The 23,748-nt window shown below is 41.4% G+C and overlaps 2 protein-coding genes across 2 annotated transcripts in view; one reads left to right on the forward strand and one right to left on the reverse strand.

Moving 5' to 3' along the window:
- Positions 1-5: 5 nt before the first annotated feature.
- Positions 6-19,217, reverse strand: twf1a (twinfilin actin-binding protein 1a). The gene is made up of 9 exons (XM_083763295.1): positions 19,119-19,217; positions 17,101-17,181; positions 16,446-16,624; positions 14,552-14,647; positions 13,921-14,025; positions 8,367-8,492; positions 6,800-6,950; positions 4,046-4,167; positions 6-2,728 (listed from the first exon to the last, which is right to left on the reverse strand). The coding sequence occupies exons 1-9, from the start codon at positions 19,141-19,143 to the stop codon at positions 2,561-2,563; spliced, it is 1,053 nt and encodes a 350-aa protein (XP_083619421.1). The 5' UTR covers positions 19,144-19,217; the 3' UTR covers positions 6-2,560.
- Positions 19,218-20,062: 845 nt separating this feature from the next.
- Positions 20,063-23,748, forward strand: part of tmem117 (transmembrane protein 117) — a 95,180-nt gene continuing 91,494 nt past the window's right edge. Inside the window, exons 1-2 of the mRNA XM_083763855.1 lie at positions 20,063-20,601; positions 22,316-22,639. Of these exons, the coding sequence (XP_083619981.1) occupies positions 22,360-22,639 (280 nt within the window). The 5' untranslated portion in view covers positions 20,063-20,601; positions 22,316-22,359. The remainder of the gene's footprint in view (positions 20,602-22,315; positions 22,640-23,748) is intronic.

Raw genomic sequence — 23,748 nt, forward strand, 5'->3', positions numbered from 1 at the left:
TAGAATTCATGATTTAAATATTTTATTTTTTTAAAAGCAAAGAATTGTGATAAGAAAAACAACTAAGACCAACCAAATGTCATGTTTGGTCAAACATGACATTTTCCTATTCGGACAGTGAATGAGTGAAAAGGGATGATTACCCCTTCAACCATGAGGTGAGCTGTACAGCTAAGTAGTCTTGTCTAATGTTAATCAGTAGACGCAGGTAAATGGCAGATCAACAACTTTATGACGCGTGGCAACGCAACACGTTGTAAGCTTGTAGATCGGCTATTTTCAGGGAAGATGTGAATGTAGAGTGAAAACGTAAAGGTCACTAGTATAGAGCCCTGAGGGATTCTGCTCGAATACAACATACTATGGGATTTAAGTGGTTTTAAAGCTACAATCCACTACGTTTTACGTCTTGTTCTGACAGAGGTACTTGAAACCATAGATATATAAACATAGATACCTCATTGGCCGTTGCCGTCATGGGCACAATGACTCATCATCGTGGCCACCATATTTTGTAGTGAGAGCCGTGCTTTTTTTTTTACATATCAGACGTAGTTATTTTATAGGCCAGGGTACTCGGTTTAAAAAAAAGGGGGGGGGGGATTCACACCAATACACCCCAAGTTATATAGATAGGAGAAAAAAGGTTTAGTCTCAGCCAGGTACTTGTGTACAACACAGGCATATTCCTTGCAGTGGTGTTATGGGCAAGCTGGCCTACATTGAGGGCGGCCTTGACATGCGACCCAGTAGTCAGTGAGGCGTCCACGTATTTATGTCTATGATTGCAACATTGTCCAAACTACAATAAAGATGGTGGAGCATCCAGTGTACAGTACAATCTGGTGCACCACATCAGCTTCAATTAACTTACTGTACAAATATACTCTTCCCACAGTGCTTCATGGCCCTGATCACTTACGGCCGAGCTACACCAGGCTTTTGAACTTTTAGATCCAGTCCTATTTTAAAGGCTGCGTCTGCAGGGCTTGCGTATCCGCATATTAGCAACACACACGGTTGGTGTAGCTCGGCTGTTAACCCCGGCAGTGGTCAGATGGGTGGCGCTTTTCTTTCTTTTTTGTTACAAAGCGCGTTTATTTTAATGATCGATTGTGTTCAGGCTTAGATTAATGGAACGCAGTATACTTAAGAGAATTAAGGTTACATTATTATTAAAGAGAATCACTGCTCTATCATAATCTGTATATTGGTTAAAAATACAATTGTATTCATTAAACTAACAATTGTAGCTTTAAAACCAGCTGTTCTTATTGAGATGCATTGATGTCACAATCTGGACACTTAATTGCTCTTTTATTCTGACTCATGACTGACAGACAATGCCTCTTTTTCTTTTTTTTACTTTCTTTTTTTTTTCACAGAGTATCCCACACCTACACTATATGTACATGTACAGCACTTGCATAGAAAAATAAGTTTCTCAGCAGATGTTTTTGTTCTCATGTAAACCACAGTTATTATCAAAAAAAGAAGTAAATTCTCCTATATAAAAAAAATGCACCAATAATAAAAAGGAATGAATGACCACATGTGAATTACATAATTTTTGTGGCTGTGTGCGCACGAGACAAACGCGAGTGTGGATGTGATGCTGGAAAACACATAATTTGACACAGACCAAAAAAGGAATGCAAGGGGAGAAGGAATTAAAGCATGTGAACTCAGAATGGTGTCAGAGTGTTATATCACATTGGCACAAATTCACATTAGTCGCACTAACATTGAGTTTTGTTCCATTCTTTTTAGAGATGCACGATACTGAAATGTTATAATATGCAGGGTCAAATTGGCCGATACCGATTTATTATTTATATTCAGCTCAGCAGTTTTTATTTTATTTCAAAGCACATTCTGCTGTCACTTTATTATCTCATCAATATCTGTGAAATATCGGTCAATATCGGTGAAAAAATAAATACATCGGAATTATTTTGATATCGGTTCGATTGCATTATGAATGAAATATCGTCCCGATAGATATGCTACTGATATTGTGCATCACTAATTATTTTTCTTTGAGCTGTGAAAACGTTTATATTTCTAACCAGCTTCTAAATCTTCTTAAAAATACCTTGTGAACATTCGTATATACTATGAATATATATATACTTTTACACCTTTTCCATTTGACAAGCTACAAATGGAACGTATGAAGTGTGTGTGTCATTGCTCAGTTGTCCTTGATGTGCATAGTTAGTCTCTGGGTGAACTTTGTATTGGAAATTTGAGGTTTTTTAGGTCAATGGTTCTCAAAAGTGGGGTCCAGGGACCCTCAGGGTTCCTTGAGGCGGGGTCCAAATGAACCCTTAGCAGGTCTGTAACTCTGAGTGTACAAATGGAACCAAATGGACCCGTACAGGTCCATTTGGTTCCATTTGTATGCCCTCAGAGTTATGGGAGGTCCTTGAAATTAAAAGCTTTTTGAGAACCACTGCTTTTGTTTTCTCTTTTAAACAAAGCTTGTGTGAAGACATGACCCCACCACCCGCATCCAGATCACTTGCAATGTGAGGGCGTTTGATGATGGCTGTACTATTCAGTCCTCCTCGCCCCCCTCGGTGGGGGGCCTGGTAATGCGCCGGCCACCCCTCTTCCCCGCCGGGCCTTTGGGCTTGGCGAAGGCCTGCTTGTGTGCGTGCTGCTTGGGGTGGACCTCCTCGTACATGAAGTCAGCCGTCAGCTCGTCCCCGTTGTCGATCTCCAACTGATGACAAGGATATCAAGGATCGAGGTTGTACTATATCGTTACATCTTGTGTACAGGTACATACGAGTAAAACGTATTTTTGTTTGGCTTCCTTATACAGACAAATTGACAATGCAGCAGCATATAGATAGCATAACATTCAAACAACAAAACACAGCAAGCACAGTAAACAAAGGGATAGAATAATGAGTGCAAGAAAGAGCATTCAAAGAGTAAAAATAAAATAGTAACATATGTACATGTGCATGTTTTCCCTGTAGTAGCAAGGGGGTGGGCGGAGGTGAGCGGGTGGGGTCGACATATGCATTCACAAATTCAAGACACCCGTCTTGCGTTTGTCTTGTGTCTGTGTTTAAACGCATTTCTAATTGAAGCCCATATAGTTTGACCAAAAAAACTGTTTGATGGGGGGGAAGAACACATCAAAGCTGTGTTCAGACACATGTCAGGTGTCAGACACAAGGCAAGTGTCTTGCCCAGTAAAGGCATATGTCGACCCCGCCCGCTCACCTCCGCTCCACCCCCTCCTGGTGCTGCGGCCATCTTGGAAACTAAACACAATATAAACATTGGGAGAAGAGAAGGGCAGAGAAAGGCCCTTATTGGAGCCACTAGAGACGAGATGGTACACAAATCCTAATGGTCTCCTAAGTGGGCGCTGACTGATCTTGCGAACGTCCGATGTTTACTGGTGCTAGATCTTGCGAGAGCGTGTTGCTGGGACAGAGAATAATCAAGTCAATCAATAATAAAATAGATTTTCTGATGTCTGATGCCATTTTAGTATGAACATCTTGGGAAGATTGTGCTATCAATATTTAGTTCAGTGATCATGGGGCTAAAGAATGGTTCAGAAGCTGTAATAAGACTCCAATCTGCTAAAAAGGCTTCGACCTACTTCATGCAGATACGGGAAGTAAACCGGATATGGCACGTGAAGTCTTTCTTTTTTTTGTCTTCACTGATAAGAGCATTCATTTAGTTTTAGTCACATTTTAGTCACCTGGAAAGTTTTAGTGTTTAGTCTAGTTTTAGTCGACTAAATATCATAAGATTTTTGTCGACTAAATCTACAGTTGATTTACCGGTAGTCGACTAAAATGTATTTTGGCGGGCCTCGATGCCGTCATAATGGCTGATTTTACACTGAAAATAGCCGACAGTATATTTAGTCATAGTTTTAGTCACCATAGCTTAGTTTTAATTTAGTTTCCATTTCGTTTTCGTCAGTGAAAAAAGGTAGTCATAGTCTTAGTCGACGGAAACAACACTGGATCAGCCATAATCTATTAGTATGTTTCTTTTTGTTCCTTACCTTTTTCTCAATTTCCATTCCCATTTTACTCTCTACCATGTCGATGAGAGGGTTCTTGCAGCTGGAGTAGAGCATCCTCTCCCTGATGCTACACTTGTAGCCAGGCATGGAATATATGAAGACTGCAATGGAGAGCACAAAACATGGAATATATGAAGACTGCAATGGAGAGCACAAAACATGGAATATATGAAGACTGCAATGGAGAGCACAAAACATGGAATATATGAAGACTGCAATGAAGAGCACAAAACATTGAATATATGAAGACTGCAATGGAGAGCACAAAACATGGAATATATGAAGACTGCAATGGAGAGCACAAAACATGGAATAGATGAAGACTGCAATGGAGAGCACAAAACATGGAATAGATGAAGACTGCAATAGAAAGCAGGCTGGAATCATAATAGAGCTGCCCTGAATGTTCCAACCTTTATGTCTGTAAACTGTCTGGTCTGTAGAAATTGCCCTGGTAATTGATTAACCTATCGGAGAAACAGCTGTTTGCTGGATAGTCTGCCGCGAGGTTACTCCGTGGTGGGAATAATACAAGTACGATATAATACAAGAGAATGACAGCTTGGCACACGCGACAGAGAGGAGAAAGAATAATTGAACACATACGCCGTAATAATACGATTTTATTTGGGTGCGTTCTACATAAAGTGTTTGTGTTGATTATTGTGTAATTTAATTGTATGTGTAAACTTGAAACATTGTACTGTAAAAAGGTCTATTTTCTTAGTATAATAGTATTAGTTTACTATAATTAGATAGATTAATACACGATAATCAACACTAACACTTTATTTAGAACACACCCAAATCAAATCATAGTACAACGTACGTGTTCAATCAATTGTTCAATCAAATCAAACAGCATAAAAATACAAAAATAAAACTTAGCCTACAAGTTAGTTACAAGGCTGCATTATGTCACACGTGCCAAGCTGTCATTCTCTTATATTATACCGTACTTGTATTATTTCCCACCACGGAGTAACCTCGCGTCTCAGAGGTGAGACGATGGGGGCAATACGGGCAGTATCGGTAAGCCAATCAGAGGCAAGCAGGCGGGGCGTTACCATGTCTATGCTCAGATGTAGAATAGAATCACATGTGTGTGACTAGTCTTAGTTACAGATGATCTCTGGCTGAGACCGGAAGTAAACAATTAGCATAAACACAACATTCTTTTTACAAAATATCATTGCTTATACATCTGCATTAGAAACAAGCCAACAGTCTAGTGAAACCTTTCAAAACGATTGGGTAAAAATTGCATATTCAACCGCAAATTTGCATATTTTGCAGGGAACGGGCAAATGCTAAAGTGCTGCTATACAGTAGCTCCAAACTCCCAGTCACAATGGGCTCTCTCTCTTCCTGCTGCATACCGACACGTCGGACGTGCAGCTAAAACAATAATAATGCAATCTTTTCCCCCCGATTCCGATCATTTGAAAATGCCGTGATCGGACCCGATTTCCGATCATGTAATCAGATCGGGGCAACCCTAGAAGCAACCAATGATCAATAGTTCTATAAATACACCTACAGTTCTACCGAAAGAGTTTCCTACATTTCAAGTGTAACATGTTCCACCCTTTGAATTACGAGTCCTGCAAATAACCTTTGGAACCAAAGGTTCCTGAGCCACGTACTGTAGGTCACAACTTAAGCCTCCTGTTTCTGTGGTATGAAGCACCTTAATGTGAAAGTAATGTACACCCCCTGGACATGACACTACTAGTACTGTATTAGTCATGTGGGATCTCCAATGCAACCTTGATGCAGAGTGCCAAGCAGGGAGGCACTACTGTGCCGCAGGGCCGGGGATTGATTCCCGACCTCCCAGTCTCAGGGCGGACACTCTAACCACCTTCACCACAAGGTCACTGAGCTGATGTCGTTTTTTTGCTTTTCTGTCATCACTGTGATATTGTCTGTAACCAATTACAGTACAAACAATAAAACTGTAAATGTGAATCTTTCTTGCCCCATCTCAACAATCTCCCACAGCAAACGCCTATATTTCGAAATTGATAGATGCAGAGGAAAGTGCAGCCGTGTGCATTTTCTACCATGGTTTACGCCAGGAAATACTGTAGAGTAGACAATATATCAACCACATGACTAAGCACTTTGACTCATTTTTGTCAACAATCACTTATCATTCTGGTGGCGCCAACATAAAGATATACTTTTGAGCTTGAGAGGATTTTGAGCAAGTTACAGGCTTGCGCAAGGATGATTCGAGAAATACACGTATATTGCACTCTTGATTTGCATACTGCTGCCTTGCCGAAGACATTCAGGCATTTCTCAGTATAAGAAATGGTTCAATGATGTCTGGAGACAAGCCAAACATAATCTGTCTAGTTGACCAATCCATAACCCCGAACGAACAGACAGACAGACAGACACACAGTGAGTCATGATGCACAATAGTTTTGACAAGCATAACATACGGTTACGCAGTCTTGTGTGATTTCGGCGACATATCCGAGTGTGCCTCAGCCAACTAAAGTGACAAAATATGAGCTGACAGTACGTACACATCTCCTTCTAAATCCCAAAAACACCAAGCAAAGACAAATTCAACACTCTGGATATTTGCCCATTCTATTCACACCTTGCACGAGTGGGCCTGCCTGAAAATGTGTTTTGATGTACAAGCAAAGTGGAAGCTATGAGGGTGTATTCAATAAACACCTTGGAATATCGAATGTGTTCAATGTTATGGTTCACCTGTAGACTCCAAGTAATCGCCTTCGTGGGAATGTTTGTAGAGGAAGAAGTGATAACGTGCAGCATCTTTGGGAATTCTTTTGGGTAGGTCTTTCAGCTCTGTTGGGTCAGTGTGGCATAATCTAATCAGCTCCTTTTCCACGTCGACTTCCTGTTAAGAAATACAGCAGACAACTAAATTGAGGAAATGAGGAACCAGTTCAGTCTGCAAACAACACTTGACCAAACCCTTACTCTAAACAAAGTAAAAGTATCAATACTGCAATCTAGAAATGCTCTGTTACAAGTAAAAGTCCAGAATTATTTTAGAATTCAACATTTAAAATGTACTTGAGTAAAAGTACAAAAGTATTGAAATCTAATTAAAGTAGCTATAAGCAATAACGTGTAAAAAATGTAAATGGCAGAGACTCCGGCAGACAGTGGCTTTTGTCAGCGCATGGAATCCTAGGAGTGCTTACACCCAATGACTAATCATCAGGAAGTAGACCAATGACAAATCTTCTAGGAAAATATTTGAATGCAGATGTGTCACAGAGACTACATTTATTTTGGGAGCGTTTTACCCTGGCTGTCTGAATAACAAAAACTAAAACTAAAAAAGGTCAGTAATATTTCGACATATTATTGCTTATAGCAGCTTTAAAGTACTAAATAAAAGTACTCATGCAGAATGTCCCGTTTCAAGTTTTCAAATGTATAAAAATCCTTTGAAAACTAACAATGTGTCTTGTGAGCTTGTTATGTAGATCGGCTATTTTCAAATGGCATGAAATGTACAGTATAGGTGGTCAATGTATATTTTGTAATCATTATCAAAATCTACAAAGTAACTAAAGTTTTCAAATAAATGTAGTGGAGTAAAAGTACAATATTTGGATCCGAGATGTAGTGGAGTAGAAGGTATAGTATTGGAAATACGCAAGTACATTACAAATACCTCAAAATGTACAGTAAACTGTAAAATACACATTAGTAAAAAAGGTTTAATCTGCAACAGTTCTATACAATATGTGTTGAGGGTCACTGCCGTCTCTCAGCTAAGGGGTCCTTGACCTAAAAAATTACGCCTGCCGCACAACATCATAGTTTTTGGATTCAGGGTATCCGACTCAGAAATGAAAACAAACAGATGCCTCATTGGCCGCTGCAGTTCATTGAAGTGACCTGTCTCCATTGAAGGCAGGAAGTCAAGCGGAAGTGCTGAAGGCACGCTGCCCAAGTGTCTCTCACTGCCACTCAAGTGACTACTGGCCAATCACAGTGCATCTTTTCCGGGACTTATCAATTCAATCCAAGGGAGCTTTATTGGCATGAGAAAACAAACCTTTACATTGCCACTGATTGGCCTACCGAATGTCCATTACACACACGGAAGCTTCGCAAGCCTCCGCTAGGAAAGGAATCTCTGGAATGTTTTGCCTTCAACAGAGACTCGCGCCCCAGAGCCGGAAGAGGCGTCTGTTTACCTTGGTTTTTATGTCTAAATATCATCTGACTAACCTAACAGCAGCATGGTTGGCTACACCTGATGTGTTTCCTGAGGAGTTAAAAAGCAGTGACTCACAAGTTGTACGTAGTTGACGTCCTTGTCTCTGAAGCGTTCCAGTGCCTCCACCGCGTCACCGTGCATGGGGAAGGCCACGCCCTGTAGGGTCTGCTGCTTGGTGTCCACGCTGATGTCTGTCTGCACCTGAAGACACAGAACATGTTTCAACTTCATCCTTGAGGACTTGAATATGGAGGACCCTGATGTAAACAAGTCTTAGTGCTTTTTCTGGTTTTATCCTCTTCTTTTTTTGCATTGACCTGTACCTTCCTTGGAGTTTGGACTGTACCCATTCTGAAATCTGTTAATACATTTTTCAAATTTCAATCAATCACATTTTAGTTGTGCATTCATCCTCTTCGATTCAGTCACTGGGAGGGAGAGAAAAATAAACTATGATCCGTCTAGCGTCGCATCACATGGGATGAATGGTTCATTTATACTTGCTTGCCGTGTTATAAATCAAGTTTAAGAGTGCTTTTAACTTTAAAGAATGATATCATTGATGTTGGGCAGAAACCTCATCTACATCCATATTTCTTTTTGTGGTGTTTTTTTGTAAATTAATGTCCTACTTCATCATACAAGAGTGTCACTGAAAAGTAGTGAAAATAGATCTACAACGCTATTGACTATTTTTGTGAAATATTTTTGTACATACAAGGACAAGCAACAATGCTCTGCATCTACATTTCAATACAAACAAAGCTGTACAAGCGAATCATGTGTGTATATTTGGACAGATGAGAACTCTAGATCACCTCTACTGGAAAAGGGGAAAAAGGTGTAGTTTGGATTACAATGATGGATTGCTTCTATTTTTAGACCACCAACTGCTCCCACTGCACGTTTCATGCTAATCTGCCCATTCCTTTGAGAGGCGTGTTGTGTTTACATGCCATTTTACATTGACACACTGACCTGTCTTTTTACTACTTACTTACTACGCTATATCTGAACTGTAGATAACATTCACAATTTCACATATAACTTCAATATTCAGCTATTGTTTATGTTACACAAGAGACTGCAGAACGCTGTCACACAATGTAAATGTGGCATTTGTTTTTTTATATTCAACACAGAATATTGTATCTGATCATGTTAATATTACAGTAGCCTGGAAACCAGACAAATCTGCCAGAGATAAATACAAATAAGTAGTCTGGCCATGCCAGGCTAGAATTACAGCACGATTGTGTGGTTTTAAAAAGTGCTAGAAATAAACTAATATTATTGTACCCAAATATTGTAGAATATATTTTTTTACTATTCTTTATGTAACTGCAATTTGGAAGAAGCTACTGTACAAGCTTGTAGCACGTCACTTCATACCGCGTTACAAGCATGTAGATCTGCCAAAAATCATGAAAGTGTGTGAAAATCAAACCATTAACACCGGGAAACCACTTAAACTGCATTATTTATATACACTATGATTATGCAGGTCCTTGACATGAAAACGTTTGAGACTGCACCACTGATATAGCAACATATAAGTTGCCCGCAGGTCCCAGCGCAATTATCGGCAGCGGGCGGGGCGGATCCCCCCCCCCCCCCCCCTCCCAAAAAAGGAGGAAAAAAGCATTCCGGTACCTACTCTCCTGCTGAAACCATCAGCTTGTTGTTCTGTTGTTCATCAATGTGTTGCTTATGAAAGGGCGCTTTAGCCCCTGCCTTTTTGACCATTGGAGAAAAGTGCCCTCTCCGTTCTGAGTCTCTGAACCTGACCGCAGTGATGAAAATAGGTTGAGTCCCGGGATGCAGGGATGGTCTTTTAGATGAGTCCCGGGGACATTTTATGAGTCCCACGTCAACGACGTCAGGAGTCATATTTTGCAGTTTTTACTAATTGCAACATTTAACTCCCATTTCATTTTATATGGTTATAATGTGGTTATATTCATGTAGAAAACAGAAGAAGAAATGATTATTATAACTAAAGCTAGCAAAATAAACTAGAATAAAAAAAACTGTACAGTAGTACAGTAGTGCATTCAGTGGATGCAGAGGTCATTGTTTTATTGCATCCCTTAACCCATTCTGACCTGAGATCAGATTCATACGAGGTTTCCACTGGACACACACTGGTCTGATTAACCCATTCTGACCTGAGATCAGATTCTAAAAATGTCAGTCGTTCTTCGATTTTTCAAAAAATAGCAGACCTACAAGCTCGTATCGCGCCACTCGGTGGCGCGATATGAGCTTGTAGATCTGCTATTTTTCAATAGCTAAAGCATAACATGATGCCAACACCAAAATGGGTGCCCGGTCAGAATGGGTTAAATATAAACTGCGTTTTGGGATGCAAAATGCACACTATTTTAATCTCTGTGACCGTCAGTTTTCTTCAGAAAACTAAACCCAATCAGCCTCAGGTCTTAATGGGATTAGGATTCTCTGAAACATCTTTGCAGTAAATTAATGGGAAATTCACTTCTGGAACCTAAGCTATGGGTGATCACTGGTCACTGCTGAGCTCTATTGCACAGACAGACAGACAGCAATGATGAAAGCCTCTCTTCCAGACCAGCAGATTAAAGGTTTATGATCTTCCTTCAACAGCTCCTCAAGTGGGAGGAGCGCAAGCAACTCCCAACAACTTCCCGTTTTCCTGCTGTGTTTGATTGGCTCTATTTTTGGAAACAGCCTCGGCTTCTTGAACTACTTCCTTTTATGGTACGAGACGGTTCTTGTTTATGTATGTGTCAGACTGGCTGATTTAGCGATTGCAGCGAGTTGTCGTTCCATAAAAAAAAAAGATGATTCACTTGATGATTTGTTGATAAGAACAAGTCTCGATGATCAAAAGCTCTCTCGGTTCCCTTCTGCTGAATTGCACACAGCCCAAGCCAATGAAGCCATCAACACTACACATGAGCTGATGGTAAACACAATTTTGCATCTTAAGCAGAATGCACCACTAAACGACGCTGAGCGATCCCTGGTCTTGTTGATGCGATCAATCGCAGGTAAAGCTCAATGACTGCGTCCATTATTCGTGTTCATTCCCCTCACGATCGATGCAAAGTTTGACAGTAAGCACTTCTGTACTTAATGTCTGTACCCTTACGCCTTTTTTCTGGGCATGGCATAATAGGTGAAAAAAAATCAGAAGATCTACAAGCCAGGGCTGCCAACACTCTTGGATCCTGCAGGGTCATTTCTCCTGGATTTGGTATCCAAAAGTCCCACAATTCACCAGAACACATCAACTTACATCTACTATGTTAAAAGGTTTCTGGGGGAGTGCATGCATATGTTCACTTAAATAATGCATGGTTATTATTAAAGATGGGTCTTACATTGCATCAGTCATCAAATCAATTTATGTAGGCCTACTTTTGCGTTTTAAAGGCTGAAACTGTACCCATAATTTTCCAATGCTAAAGGCAAGGCTGATAGTCCAATGTCGGCAGCCCTGCTACAAGCACACATTGTGAATATATTTTCAGCTAAATGATTTGGTGTAGAGGGACAAAGGAAGGCGTATGTTATTGAAAATAGAGCAAGGACTGCTCCTCAAACTATGATAATATGCAACTATGCATACAGTACTACTGCTGCTCCCCTCTAGTGGCATGCAGAGGAATCTCCCCAATATTGAAATCAAATGTAAAATGTAAAAACAATCACTGATATTCACACTGATATTTATAAAATCATTATTTCCTCTTCACATAAAGCCCTTGGTGGGTTTTTTTTTTTTTAGGTGGATTTAAAAAAAGGGAACATTTCTAGATGTTAAGGGCGTCTCTGCCAACCTCCCACTGTTCTTCCACATCAGCATCTTTGCACCATTATGTGCTTCGTGCCAGGAAAGTAGATGCACCCTGCAGCTGCCCTGGAACATTCATCACTAGCCTCTGTGCCCTCGTGCACTGCACTGCTTCTGTAAGGTTTACTTACTTACCCATATACTGCATTGTCTCATTCATACTGCATTGCTTCCAATGAGGTTTACTTTTACGGTTTGTACTGCATTGTTTTATAAGGTTTTACATCATATGCAAGAGATTACATAATCATATATACTGCACTGTTTCTGTAAGGTTTACATTAATTCCTCTTATCTCCATATTCAATACTTTTGTGTGACTATGGCGTCACACAAAAGCATCTAAAGTGGCAGAATTAAAAGCTTTTGAATTTGAATCCTGAAAAGAAAATAGTTTGAGGTTTCCACCTGGCAGAGATGATATACAATGTAGATCAGATGAGTTTACACTTTACATCATATAAAAGATATTTCATACTGACACCAGTGGTGTAATGGTGATATTTTTTTCGGTACCACGGAACATCACGCACACACGTGCACTCGCACGCTTACATGTGCGCATCGCAGCATGCGCACAGAACAGCTGATATAGCCTAAGGCTTTAAGCCAATATTGCTAAATAGTGTATGAGAGTTTTAGACACACAAACACAGAAGTAGACTTAAAATAATCAGACAAACTTCTTTACTGTGCTGCTTAGCGAAACTAAAACGTTTGCGTTGGAGTTTGGACGAATCAATCTGTTCTTTGATGGCGGAGGAGGCATTCTTGTTGCGTGCAGAACAACACAAGAAGTAGCCTACTGGAGCCATACTGCTGTGTGTTGCTTACTGTGTATGAGAGTATGTATGCGTCTTCTCTTGAATCTAGGCGGGACGCATTCTACATTCTAGCATGCACGCACGTTCCTGCGCGTGCCCGTCACAATGTTTTTGGTACCACGGTGTGGTACTGCGTTCTACGAGCATGACACCACTGCACTATTTCTATAAGGATTTATCATACCAAAGACTGTAAAAATGGGACCCAGTGCCTCCCTGCTTGGCACTCGGCATCAATGGGTTGGATTGGGGGGTCAAATCAACTAATGATTCCCGAGCGTGGCACGGCTGCAGCTCACCACTCCAAGAGGTCAAATGCGGAGAACAAATTTCCCTGCGTGTGTGACAAATCACATGACTGACTATACTGCACTGATTTACACCATATATAATGCAGATTAATAATGCAGATTATTTCTGGAGCCCACACAGATGTCTCTGCAGTAATACCTCTCGGGTCAGGACCATTTTACCTTATTGAATTTCAAAGCTGAAACAGTGAGGACACATGCCAGCTCCAAAGCATTAATATAATGGCTTTGAACCCCCGTGAGAGGCACACCCACAATCTATGACCCAATTTCCCAGTGCTCTGTTTACAACAATGAGTTACACCGTCTGTGTGTTTGACTGTGCCATTGATGCACAACAACACCCAGTTGGGCATGTGTCATTATAGGTGAAAAATGTCAAGACGTATCAAAGCTTTACAACAAACTAAAAAAATAAAACTAAAAATAGTTTAAAATGCTTGTCTCATGGTCATTAAAAGGAAAAGGGGGGCAAAATTTGTCAAAAATAGTGTTGTGAGCTTGTAGATGGGCTATTTTCAGCAAGAAAAAGCAATGAGAGTACAGCTGTAGCTCAAGCATAGAGGGTTTATGTGGTTAAGAGCTTTCATTCTTGCTAAAAAGGATGCGATGACAGCAGAGGAAGTGTGTGTGTGTGTGTGTGTGTGTGTGTGTACCTGGCTCAGTTTAATCTGTCTCAGTTCTTCCTCTGCAGCAGTGAGGGGCAAGGGAGCGGCCTGCGCGGTCAGATACTTCTTGTAGCCGCTGAGACAAACGTCGTCCTGGAAACAGTCATTACAACACAATAACTCATGTGCTGCAGCTTCAATTGCATCGTGATGATGAATGTGGTACACAAGTGTAACACAAGCTATTCCGGCTGACGCGATCCAATGGAACCTTTTCATAACAATTAACCCATTTAGACCCGAGGACGATTCTACAAATGCCTTCTAAATCCTGACAGTTTTCTTGAAAAACCCTATGCTTCTATGTGAGTCGTTCTCAAACATTTTCATGTCAAGGACCCCCAAAAATATATGTAATTGGCCGCCGACACCCATCTGAAAATATGTTGTTCGAGGGGGCCCCCCAGAAGCAAAGATTTGCGTTAAAAACTCGCTCTGAAAGTATATATATATATATATATGCAAAGATTTGCGCCACATTTTCATGATAAAACAAATAGCTGATTTACAAGCTCGGTTTACAAGCTCATAGCACGGCACCGAGTGCTGCGCTATAAGCTTGTAGATAGGGGTTCCCGCCCAGAATGGGTTAATCTGCCATCTGTCGAGTCAGACTGACCTTTGTGGTGGCGAAAATCTCCTCCTTAATGGCACTGCCGCCAAACTCCTTCTTCAGTGTGGCTCTGGTAGCAGCATAGAGCATTTTTTGTCGTACCTGTTGAGAATGGAAAGGAAATGTTGAGGGACGACTCTGAAGCTTTAGCTGATTGTGGTTAAGTGAATGGATTACTTCTGTTATTTTCTTTGGCTTCAGTCATCAACAAGTGGCACATAGGTCCTTGAGAGCACTGTGGAGTGGCCAAAGTGTATAGAGATGATGGATGTTGAAGTTAATTCTTTCAATATTGCCAAATATGTGATGCTTGTGCATCATTTGTGTTTTACAGCTGCAAAAGGTTGTGCAAATCATTTTTTTCTAAATCAATTTCTTTCTTGCTGTATCTCCTTGCAAGTAGTTGGACCCTGACCCTCAAAATTCCAATGTGCAAAACGTCTGCAGCTTCAAGACAAGCCTGAACCTGTGACACTCTGCTTCGAGTTAAGGACAGTGAGGAATGTGCTGCACAATCCCTGTCTGAGATCGTTTATACTTCCGTCTATCATGACTGAAGCCTAGACCTTTTGGTGGAGAAAAGCAAAATGGTATACAGTATACTGTAAGCCTGTGGTCAAGACACCAGCGGTAGTGATTCCACTCACCGTATTTCTAGGGGAAATCAAGTGTAAAAATTACACATTTAGGACATAAACAATGAAGATTTTCCAATCCAATAAGACACACACACACACACACACACACACACACACACACACACACACACACACACACACACACACACACACACACACACACACACACACACACACACACACACACACACACACACACACACACACACACACACACACACACACACACACACACACACACACACAAGATAACCTTTGTCAAGGGTAATTTAAAATGAACACAGCCATTTTACTTTCCTAAATTTGCTTACAGGACAGTTTTGTAATTAATACATTGGCAGAATGTGCTTTCTTTGCATTTGTCTGCATGCTAAAAGGTATGATTTAGTCTAGATACCCGCTTTTAACTTGCAATAAGAGCGAATGGAATCACTACTTCTGCTGTCTCACTCACTCATGGTCCGGACTCGGAGAACCTAATCTCATGACACCTAGCTTTGTTGTTCAAACAAAATGTTCACAGCACTTACTCTGATCTTGAGCTTTTGACACTCAGGATAAAATGACCCAACATGGAAATAAAATACAGCGCTCATTAATCACACCCTATATGCTTTGTTGAATGAGTCCTCCAGCAGTCTACTAGGCCACTTCCTTTTTCACTCAACACCAAATCTCCTTGTCAAAATAGCTGATCTACAAGCTTACAACGTGAGCATGCATATTTTCACTGAATATTCCCCTCAGAATACGGGAATATTGTGCTATGGATGGGCAATTGGGCATTTTGTTACATTGTGGGATGGGGGTTACACACAATATATATATATATATAATACGTCAGGTCCAGATTAAACCATGACCCTCATGACCTGGACACCAACTGCGTCATAGTAAGTGTATGTTGAGCAAATTACATCGGTACTTGAATGAAGCGAGCAGACAGAGCATACAACAGTTTTCAAATAAAATGTTTTTTTCCTGGAAATGTTTTCCTCTACCCTGTGGTTTTCCCAGTTGCCTCTTCATCAGCTACAGTTCCACAGCTAAGGCTTTTGTTTGTTTTAAAAGCCAAGCCTTTCAAATCAAAAGGTGAAACAGCTGGGATTTGTATAGAATACAAAGCCCCCTATCCCCGACCTTTGAATATGTGAAAATGCTTGTCAAGACCTAAGGCCTTTCTTTTTCCAGAATTAGTCGTCAGATTGACTGATTTTCCCTCATGGGATAATAAAGATATCCATATAATAGTGTGTCCTTACAGCAGAACGGTCTGGAGACCAGGCCAGGAAGACCCACTCGTAACCCTGGTTATTAGCGGAGTCCAGCCGGTAGAGAATGTAGCATGGCACGTCTTCCTCCAGAAGAGGCAGTACGAGTGAATCATATTCCTGATCCCACTCCTTTGATGCTTGCCTGGTGTCTCCCAGCGCCAACTGCTCTGCAAACCACATGTGTGAAGAGACAGCCATCAAACATAAGTTCCTAAACTTCCTATAAAAACTCAATAATGTGGGGGCGCCAATAAAAGTCGTTACCACTAAAGGCTCTGGTGCCTGACAGTGTGGGTTAGATTCCTGGACCTGGCTGATCTTTACTGGCTGACACTTGACTGAACTATCAATAAGGGCAAGAAAAGCCTGAAAAGATAAACTCAATAACATTCAGCCTGATAATGCCCAGACAGTACCTCCTTAATTCCAAATTCAGTCACAGCAGCAACCTGGTCAGGGGAAAATTACTTTAGGAAACTAAACAAGTAGATATAATACAAGTAGGTGGACAAGACAATGATTTCTATGCCTTGTTTCTCCTAAATTAGTTGCGACGTATTAATCTTTACCACATGTTTATGTCTTTTGTCACTGTTGCTGTGACGGTGTGACCTGTGAAGATGCACCTGCCACTTTTACTTACCATCCTCAATCACAATTTTTAAGACTCGATATTCATCACCACACTTGGCACTGGCGATGATTTCTTTTACATCGTTGCCCGCTGAGGAAAGACATTGTATGAGTTAGTATCCTTCCTGCCATTTTAGAATATAGTAGTAGTATTGTACCTGATGAAGGCCTACAGTATAAGTATATATTATATTGGGAGCTTTAACTGTGTGCTGAGCTTGTGGTGGACATTTTTGTCAAAATTACATTTTTGCCATGGCCATGGACAAAATGAGCGGACAATATATTACAGGAGGAAACGCATAAAGAGCTAGCCCTGAATGACCAAAACAGGTCTGGGAGTGTTCAAATGGAACCAAATGGACCTGTTCATTTAGTTCCATTTGTGCACTCTCAGATTTAAGGGGATCCTTGCAAATAAAACATTTTATTAGAACCACTAGTAGCCTAAGCCTACTGGTGAACTCATAATGTGCCATCGTGTTGTAGTAGTAAATAAGTGTTATACTACATATTCTGAAGAAACCCTGGAGACTTGACATTCAGTATTAATTGGGTCTAATGATCAAAATAAGAACATTATAACGGTGTGAAAAAAGAAAATGCCACAGACAGGACCAAGTCTTTGCCATGGATACATTGTCCATGTATGGACATAATTATTGATGATGACCCCTGGTGCAGATATTTTACCTAAGATATAGTAGTAGTGACAATGACATAGCCCAGAGTAGAAAACATCATATTAGCTCAAGACTTGTCACAGTTGTAATAGCCTACAAAACTTCAACATTCAACTATTACATAACAAGTCATAGAAGTGACAAGTGCAGTCAGGTTTGTGTGTATACAATTACAGCCTGGCTTAACCACTGTCCCAAAGGGCTTTACAGGGCTAAGCAAACATGTGACTGTTTTTCTCTCTCACACTCTCTCTCTCACACACACACACACACACACACACACACACACACACACACACACACACACACACACACACACACACACACACACACACACACACACACACACACACACACACACACACACACACACACACACACACACACACACACAATGGTCCAGGAAGTAGGCTACTTATTCCCATTGTGGTCCTCTCACAAACACATTTAATAAAAAGTGGAAAGTGGAAACCCATGTTTGTGCTATTCATAACTATAAACGTCACACAATGGCATTTAATCAAATGCAGTGCACCTGCTATCATGGACAGCATAGACCCATAACAGTTTTGCACCTGTCCTGAATTAAATCCAGCAGATCAAAATAACTGACAGTAGCCCAGCAAGGTGTTGAGTGGGCCAATTACATTTCAAGTGAAGATTTAAAATAATGTGTTGCCTCGATGATGACGGCATCTCAGACCCTACAAATCCATCTACAACATTCGAATCCTGCTAATGTATCCATTTGTAACAAAGTGTACAAATGGTTTATGAAACCAAACAAACGGGTACATTTGGTTCCCAACACAATCTGAGTTAACGAGGATATTTTAAAGGGTATGAAGTTCTATGAACTCTATTGTGTTAAAATGGCAGGCAGGCCGTCTGCAGGTAAATCCAGAGAGGTTAACAGTTGTACTAGGCCAGACAGGGGATTGTGTGAATGAAGGCGTTGCCCCCACTGTCCTTCCAAAGGATCACAAGATGTTCGCTTCCTACCAGCTTCCTACAGACTCAAACCAAAGCCTTTTCTGACAGACTCAAGTCACCCTAACCAACCGCAAAACCACACCGATTCAGTGGCTCGTAAATAGGACACAGAATCGTTTACGACGCCATTAAGTCCTATCGCATAACACAACAACAGTGTCAAATCATTACACCTCTCTCTGGTCACACAGACAGAACATTAGCCCCAGCTGGCTAGCTGTTAGTCGCTAGCAGCTGGGGCTCCCTAGCCTTTTCCTTCCGTGTCTGTCTTTTTAGAAGTTGTCAGAAATGGAACATCAGTGCAGCTAAAATAAATGATGAACGGCGACAAAAGGCGAGTGATAACAGGTACCTTGAATGCCCGTCTGGTGTGACATTGTGCCTTTAATCGGACGAGAAGGGACCCGGTGGATGGAGCTGATCTGTATAACCAGCAGCAGCAGGGCGAGCCGAGGAATGGAAAGCAGGAAGTGGACTACATTTGAGTGCACTACGCGGAAGTGGACTACAAGCGGCGCCCTGCCGGTGACATCAACGACGTCAAGGTCACGCGGTAAAACGTGTTTAAAAAAATGAAGAAAAGCCAAATGTATTCCTACTTTGGTAGGTAAGAAAGTAAAGAAACTGTGAACTTTTGATACAATTACATTTAGATATGTTCATGCATCATATTCATAAGCATAAATCATGCTTATTCATTTATTAATAGGCTAATCTCGTATGTGTGGGCCGATTTTAACACTTCGTTATTTTTGTCCCAGTTTCCCACTGGCCACGGCCCACTTGCATGTGCACGGTTTCACATGTACTGACTGTAATCAATCAACACTATCAAATATATAAATGTGACAGTTACAGCTATAGCATTTGACTTATACGAGTATTCAATATATTGGCGAAGGAAGATAATTAATAAACGCTATTACTTGACATTCTGGAGTTGATCATTGCTAGATAGTTGTAGGCCTATATTAAGAGCAATTATTGCTACATATGGGCCAGCCCAGCCGTCATATGTAGCCTATACTATAAGTGTTATATAATGAGACATTAATCCAGGTCCTTGTAGCCTATGTAGAAATCCAGCAACATCTGGATGCCATGCCACTGGGATTACGTCTCCAAACGCTTCCGTCCCTGCTTTAAACATCCCCGCTTCCAATCCTCAATCAGTCTCAAATAAATAATTATATTCATCATAGCAGAGCTAGGCAGCAAACCCCATCCTGCCGCTAGCGGGAGGATATAGAAGCTCTGCTCAATGTGTTCATTCTTGCATTGCACGGCCACGGATGCTGTGGTTGTGGTGCCTGAGAGAGAGAGAGGGAGGCTGGGATCATATAGCATTCAGAATCAGTTCACCATCAGCAGCAGCAGCAGCGCACCACCACCATCATCATCACCATCTCCATCAACAGTAGCAGCCCAGGCGGCAGCCAGCATGCAGCGGCACTATAACACCGGCACATCCCGGTCAAACTGTCCCTCTCAACTAGCGCTCCGCTCCGGCCGTGCTGCATGACCCAGCAGCAGCGCCTCGCCGGCTGCCCTGACCCGGTCCCACCCACCCACCGCCCGGCGCGTGGATCATAGAATGGTCGAGGTGGAGTGGAGGGACACAATGGCATAGGATTGTGGGTGTGTGTGTGTGTGTGTGTGTGTCACAGCAACAACAACAGGTCGCAATGCATGGATTATAATCCCGGCGACACAGTGGAGCCAGCCGCTGGTGGTGTTTCCATCACCATGATGATCAGAGCGCGTACAGGAGTAGTGGACCCGTGGAGCGGGTTTCTCCTCCAAGTGATCGACTGAAAAGGGAAGACGCGACGCAGGTGCGTGTGTGTTTATTATTATTTATTGGGCAGTGCCAGTGCCCACGTCAAAATTAATACAGGGGGAAAAGCTAATTTGCAAGCTAGGACTGTACGTCTCTCAATTGAGTAATTATGAGATAATTCCAGCCATGAGGACAAACTGGGGATATAATGCATGCGGTAACATTTATCAACATCGATGTTGCAATATCGACTCGTGCCCTTACATGACTGCTTAGAAACGACCAGAGAGGTGGATAAAAATGACAGAGCTAGTCAAGTGTATTTCCTGTAGTGCTCTGTCATCGCTCTTTCTTATTGGACACTGTATGAGCAAGTGTATTTTTTTAAAGGTGATCTGAGTTGTGATCATGAAACCTAATACATCCATTTTCAGTGAAAACATAATTTGATACTGGTAATAATGATGATGAGAGTGTGCATCCACATATAGTAGGCGACAATCAAGAGCATGCACCATGCACACATACAGTATGTTACATGATGCATGCATGCATACACTTACGCTATACCACAAGATCACTGATAGTCCAGTTAGACAGAAGGAAGGTGCCACAGTACCATATTAGCATGACTGTTGAAATGTAATACCCACATGGCAGTTCCAGTATGCCCCGGAAATAGACACATCTTAATTTATGTACTATTTCTGGGGCCATTACATCATTTAAAATCCCCTACTGTGGGTATTTTAGGAAATGGTGTCAGAGTGTGGTACCGGAATGGGGAGGTCTGGGAAAGTCAGAATATTCCTGAGGTTGACTGAAAGTGGCATTCAAGATACTTTTAACCTGATACTGTAAACAAACCTTCCTCGGTTGACAGCAGACAGCTGACTGTTGGTATACTCAAATTAGTGCCTGTATGGCAACCTGTATACTAAAATATCAACCTTCTGCTACTTGTTAGAGGCGAAGCACACAACATTTAAAAGCTAGTGATTATAATATAGGCCTACATTTACATTTGCCATGCGTTACTTACATACTTAGACATTAAGTCTTGAAGTCTATAGTATTAAAAGGGTACTGAAAATGGACTTGGTCTTGCACTGAACTTTGGACTACTTTGAACTTTGCACTATTACATTGCACCAGCACTTGGGTTATTGTACAGTATGGTTATTTTTCTTATTTATTTGACGCCAGTGGTGAAGCTCTAAACTGAATTTTGTTGTTTCATGCAAGCAATGACAATAAAGATCTATCTATCTATAAAAGGAGCTCTTTCTTTAGTTCACAAGGAATTTATTTTCCTTTGAAAAACACTTTCCTTAAAACTTAAAACTGTTCAAATGAAAGGCATGTGTTAACGTTTGACAACTCTGACAGACAGGTAAGACTTTTGTTTTGTTGTTGCACCTGTTATTAATAACATGGCATAACCTTTCTCTGATGTCTGGGTGATAATATTGGCACATGGACATTGGGCACCCCTGTCTCCTTGTTCAGAAATTCTGTGTGGGCGCACTGTATATATATTTTATGCTGTCACAGAACACAATCCCATTCCGGACCACACCACAAATATTACTACCAGTAATCTCAGCTGGCGTGACGCACTCTTTTTAATCTGCCCTACAGACGTGGGGCCTTGTGAACATAATTCAGATTGACGGGGGAAAAAAATCTCTCTGTTTGCTTTGCTTCTTCCTCTTCCTCTCTCTCTCTCTCTCTCTCTCTCTCTCTCTCCATCCCTCTCTTTCTCCCAGGTGCTTCGTGGCTGGGAGCCTGGGGGGGTGGGGGGCTCTTCAGGATGGAAATAGATGCTCGTTTCCGTTACTATTTCCAACACCCGTGGTCACGACTGATCGTGGCCTACCTCGTCACCTTCTTCAACTTCCTCATCTTCGCCGAGGACCCCATCTCCCACAGTCAGACGCAGGCCCACATGATCGTGGTGGGAAACTGCTTCTCCTTCCTGTTCAACAAGTACCCAGGCGGAGCATGGAACGCCCTGAAAGTGATTTGCTGGACCGCGGCCATCATCACTGGCCTGTTTGCTGGGAAGTTTATCTTCCACCGCCGGCTCTTCGGTAAGTCATGCACAGAGTAATGTGCTGGAATGTGCAGAGTCATGGCCTTTGCTGAAAGGGATACGCAAATTACGCGTACTCTCTATGTGAGTTGTTTTGGTTTTGTTTTGGTTGTGCTGCTGCATCATTGAGAGGTAGGCCACAGACATAATTCCGGTTTTGCTTTGTGGTGGGGATTAAATTGATCAGTCCATCCGCCATAAAACCTGTCACACAGTGTTGGACTGGGCAATACGTTTTAAAAGTGTAACAAGTTTGAGTCCATACTCTTACTTTGATGCCCCCCATTTAAACCTCGGTAAAGAAAAAAAAAAACGTTTGAATGAAAGAGCCATCAATGTAAATCAAACCTATTTTGGAGAGTAAAAGCAAGTGTGTGGCAAGTTCATACATTTTTGTTTTTACTTCAGTTGATCTGTATTCTTTCGTCAGTAATCTTTCAACATCCTCTCATTTTCATGTACATTCTCCTCCACGCATCGTCTCGTCATTCGTTGTTTTTTTTTTTGATTTTTATTCCACTTGTGACTGCACATGTCACCCAGGCTTGTGTTCCTTCTACACTCACTGGAGTAGCATATTTTGACTCGTGAGATAATGCAGTGTGTACCACACCGTTTTGGATCAATTACAATAGTAATTACATGTGATTCATTGTACTAGCGTTCAAGTTTATTGTCATCCTACTATCCCACTATAAAATGAACAAAACTGTCAATCCAATCGTCAGTCATCCCCTCAGTAGGTTGATCAATTGATTGATTGATTGATTTAACACATTATTGAAAATGTATTCAAAAGGATACAGACACAAGAACTGGACTTGGACTCCTCATGTATTGTATAGAAAGAAGCATGAGTTCAGTCCGCTGCAGGTTGCCAGAGGAAGTGTAGTTGGCAGAGGAAGTGACACTGGGTGAAAAAAATGGGTTGCAAAATCGTGGGATAAAGATTATATATAATAATAAAAAGAAGGCCGGCAGTCTTGTTTCCATTGTGGTCCTTTTGGGGAAAGGGGACAGGGAGCAACAAAACAAAAGAAAAAAAAACTAAATACCTTTGTACTTTGCCCTGCCCCCTTCCTTTTGGGATACCAATCAGTCTGAACT

This window comes from Protomyctophum parallelum (genome assembly GCF_964188405.1).
Source record: "Protomyctophum parallelum genome assembly, chromosome: 4".
Taxonomy (NCBI): domain Eukaryota; kingdom Metazoa; phylum Chordata; class Actinopteri; order Myctophiformes; family Myctophidae; genus Protomyctophum; species Protomyctophum parallelum.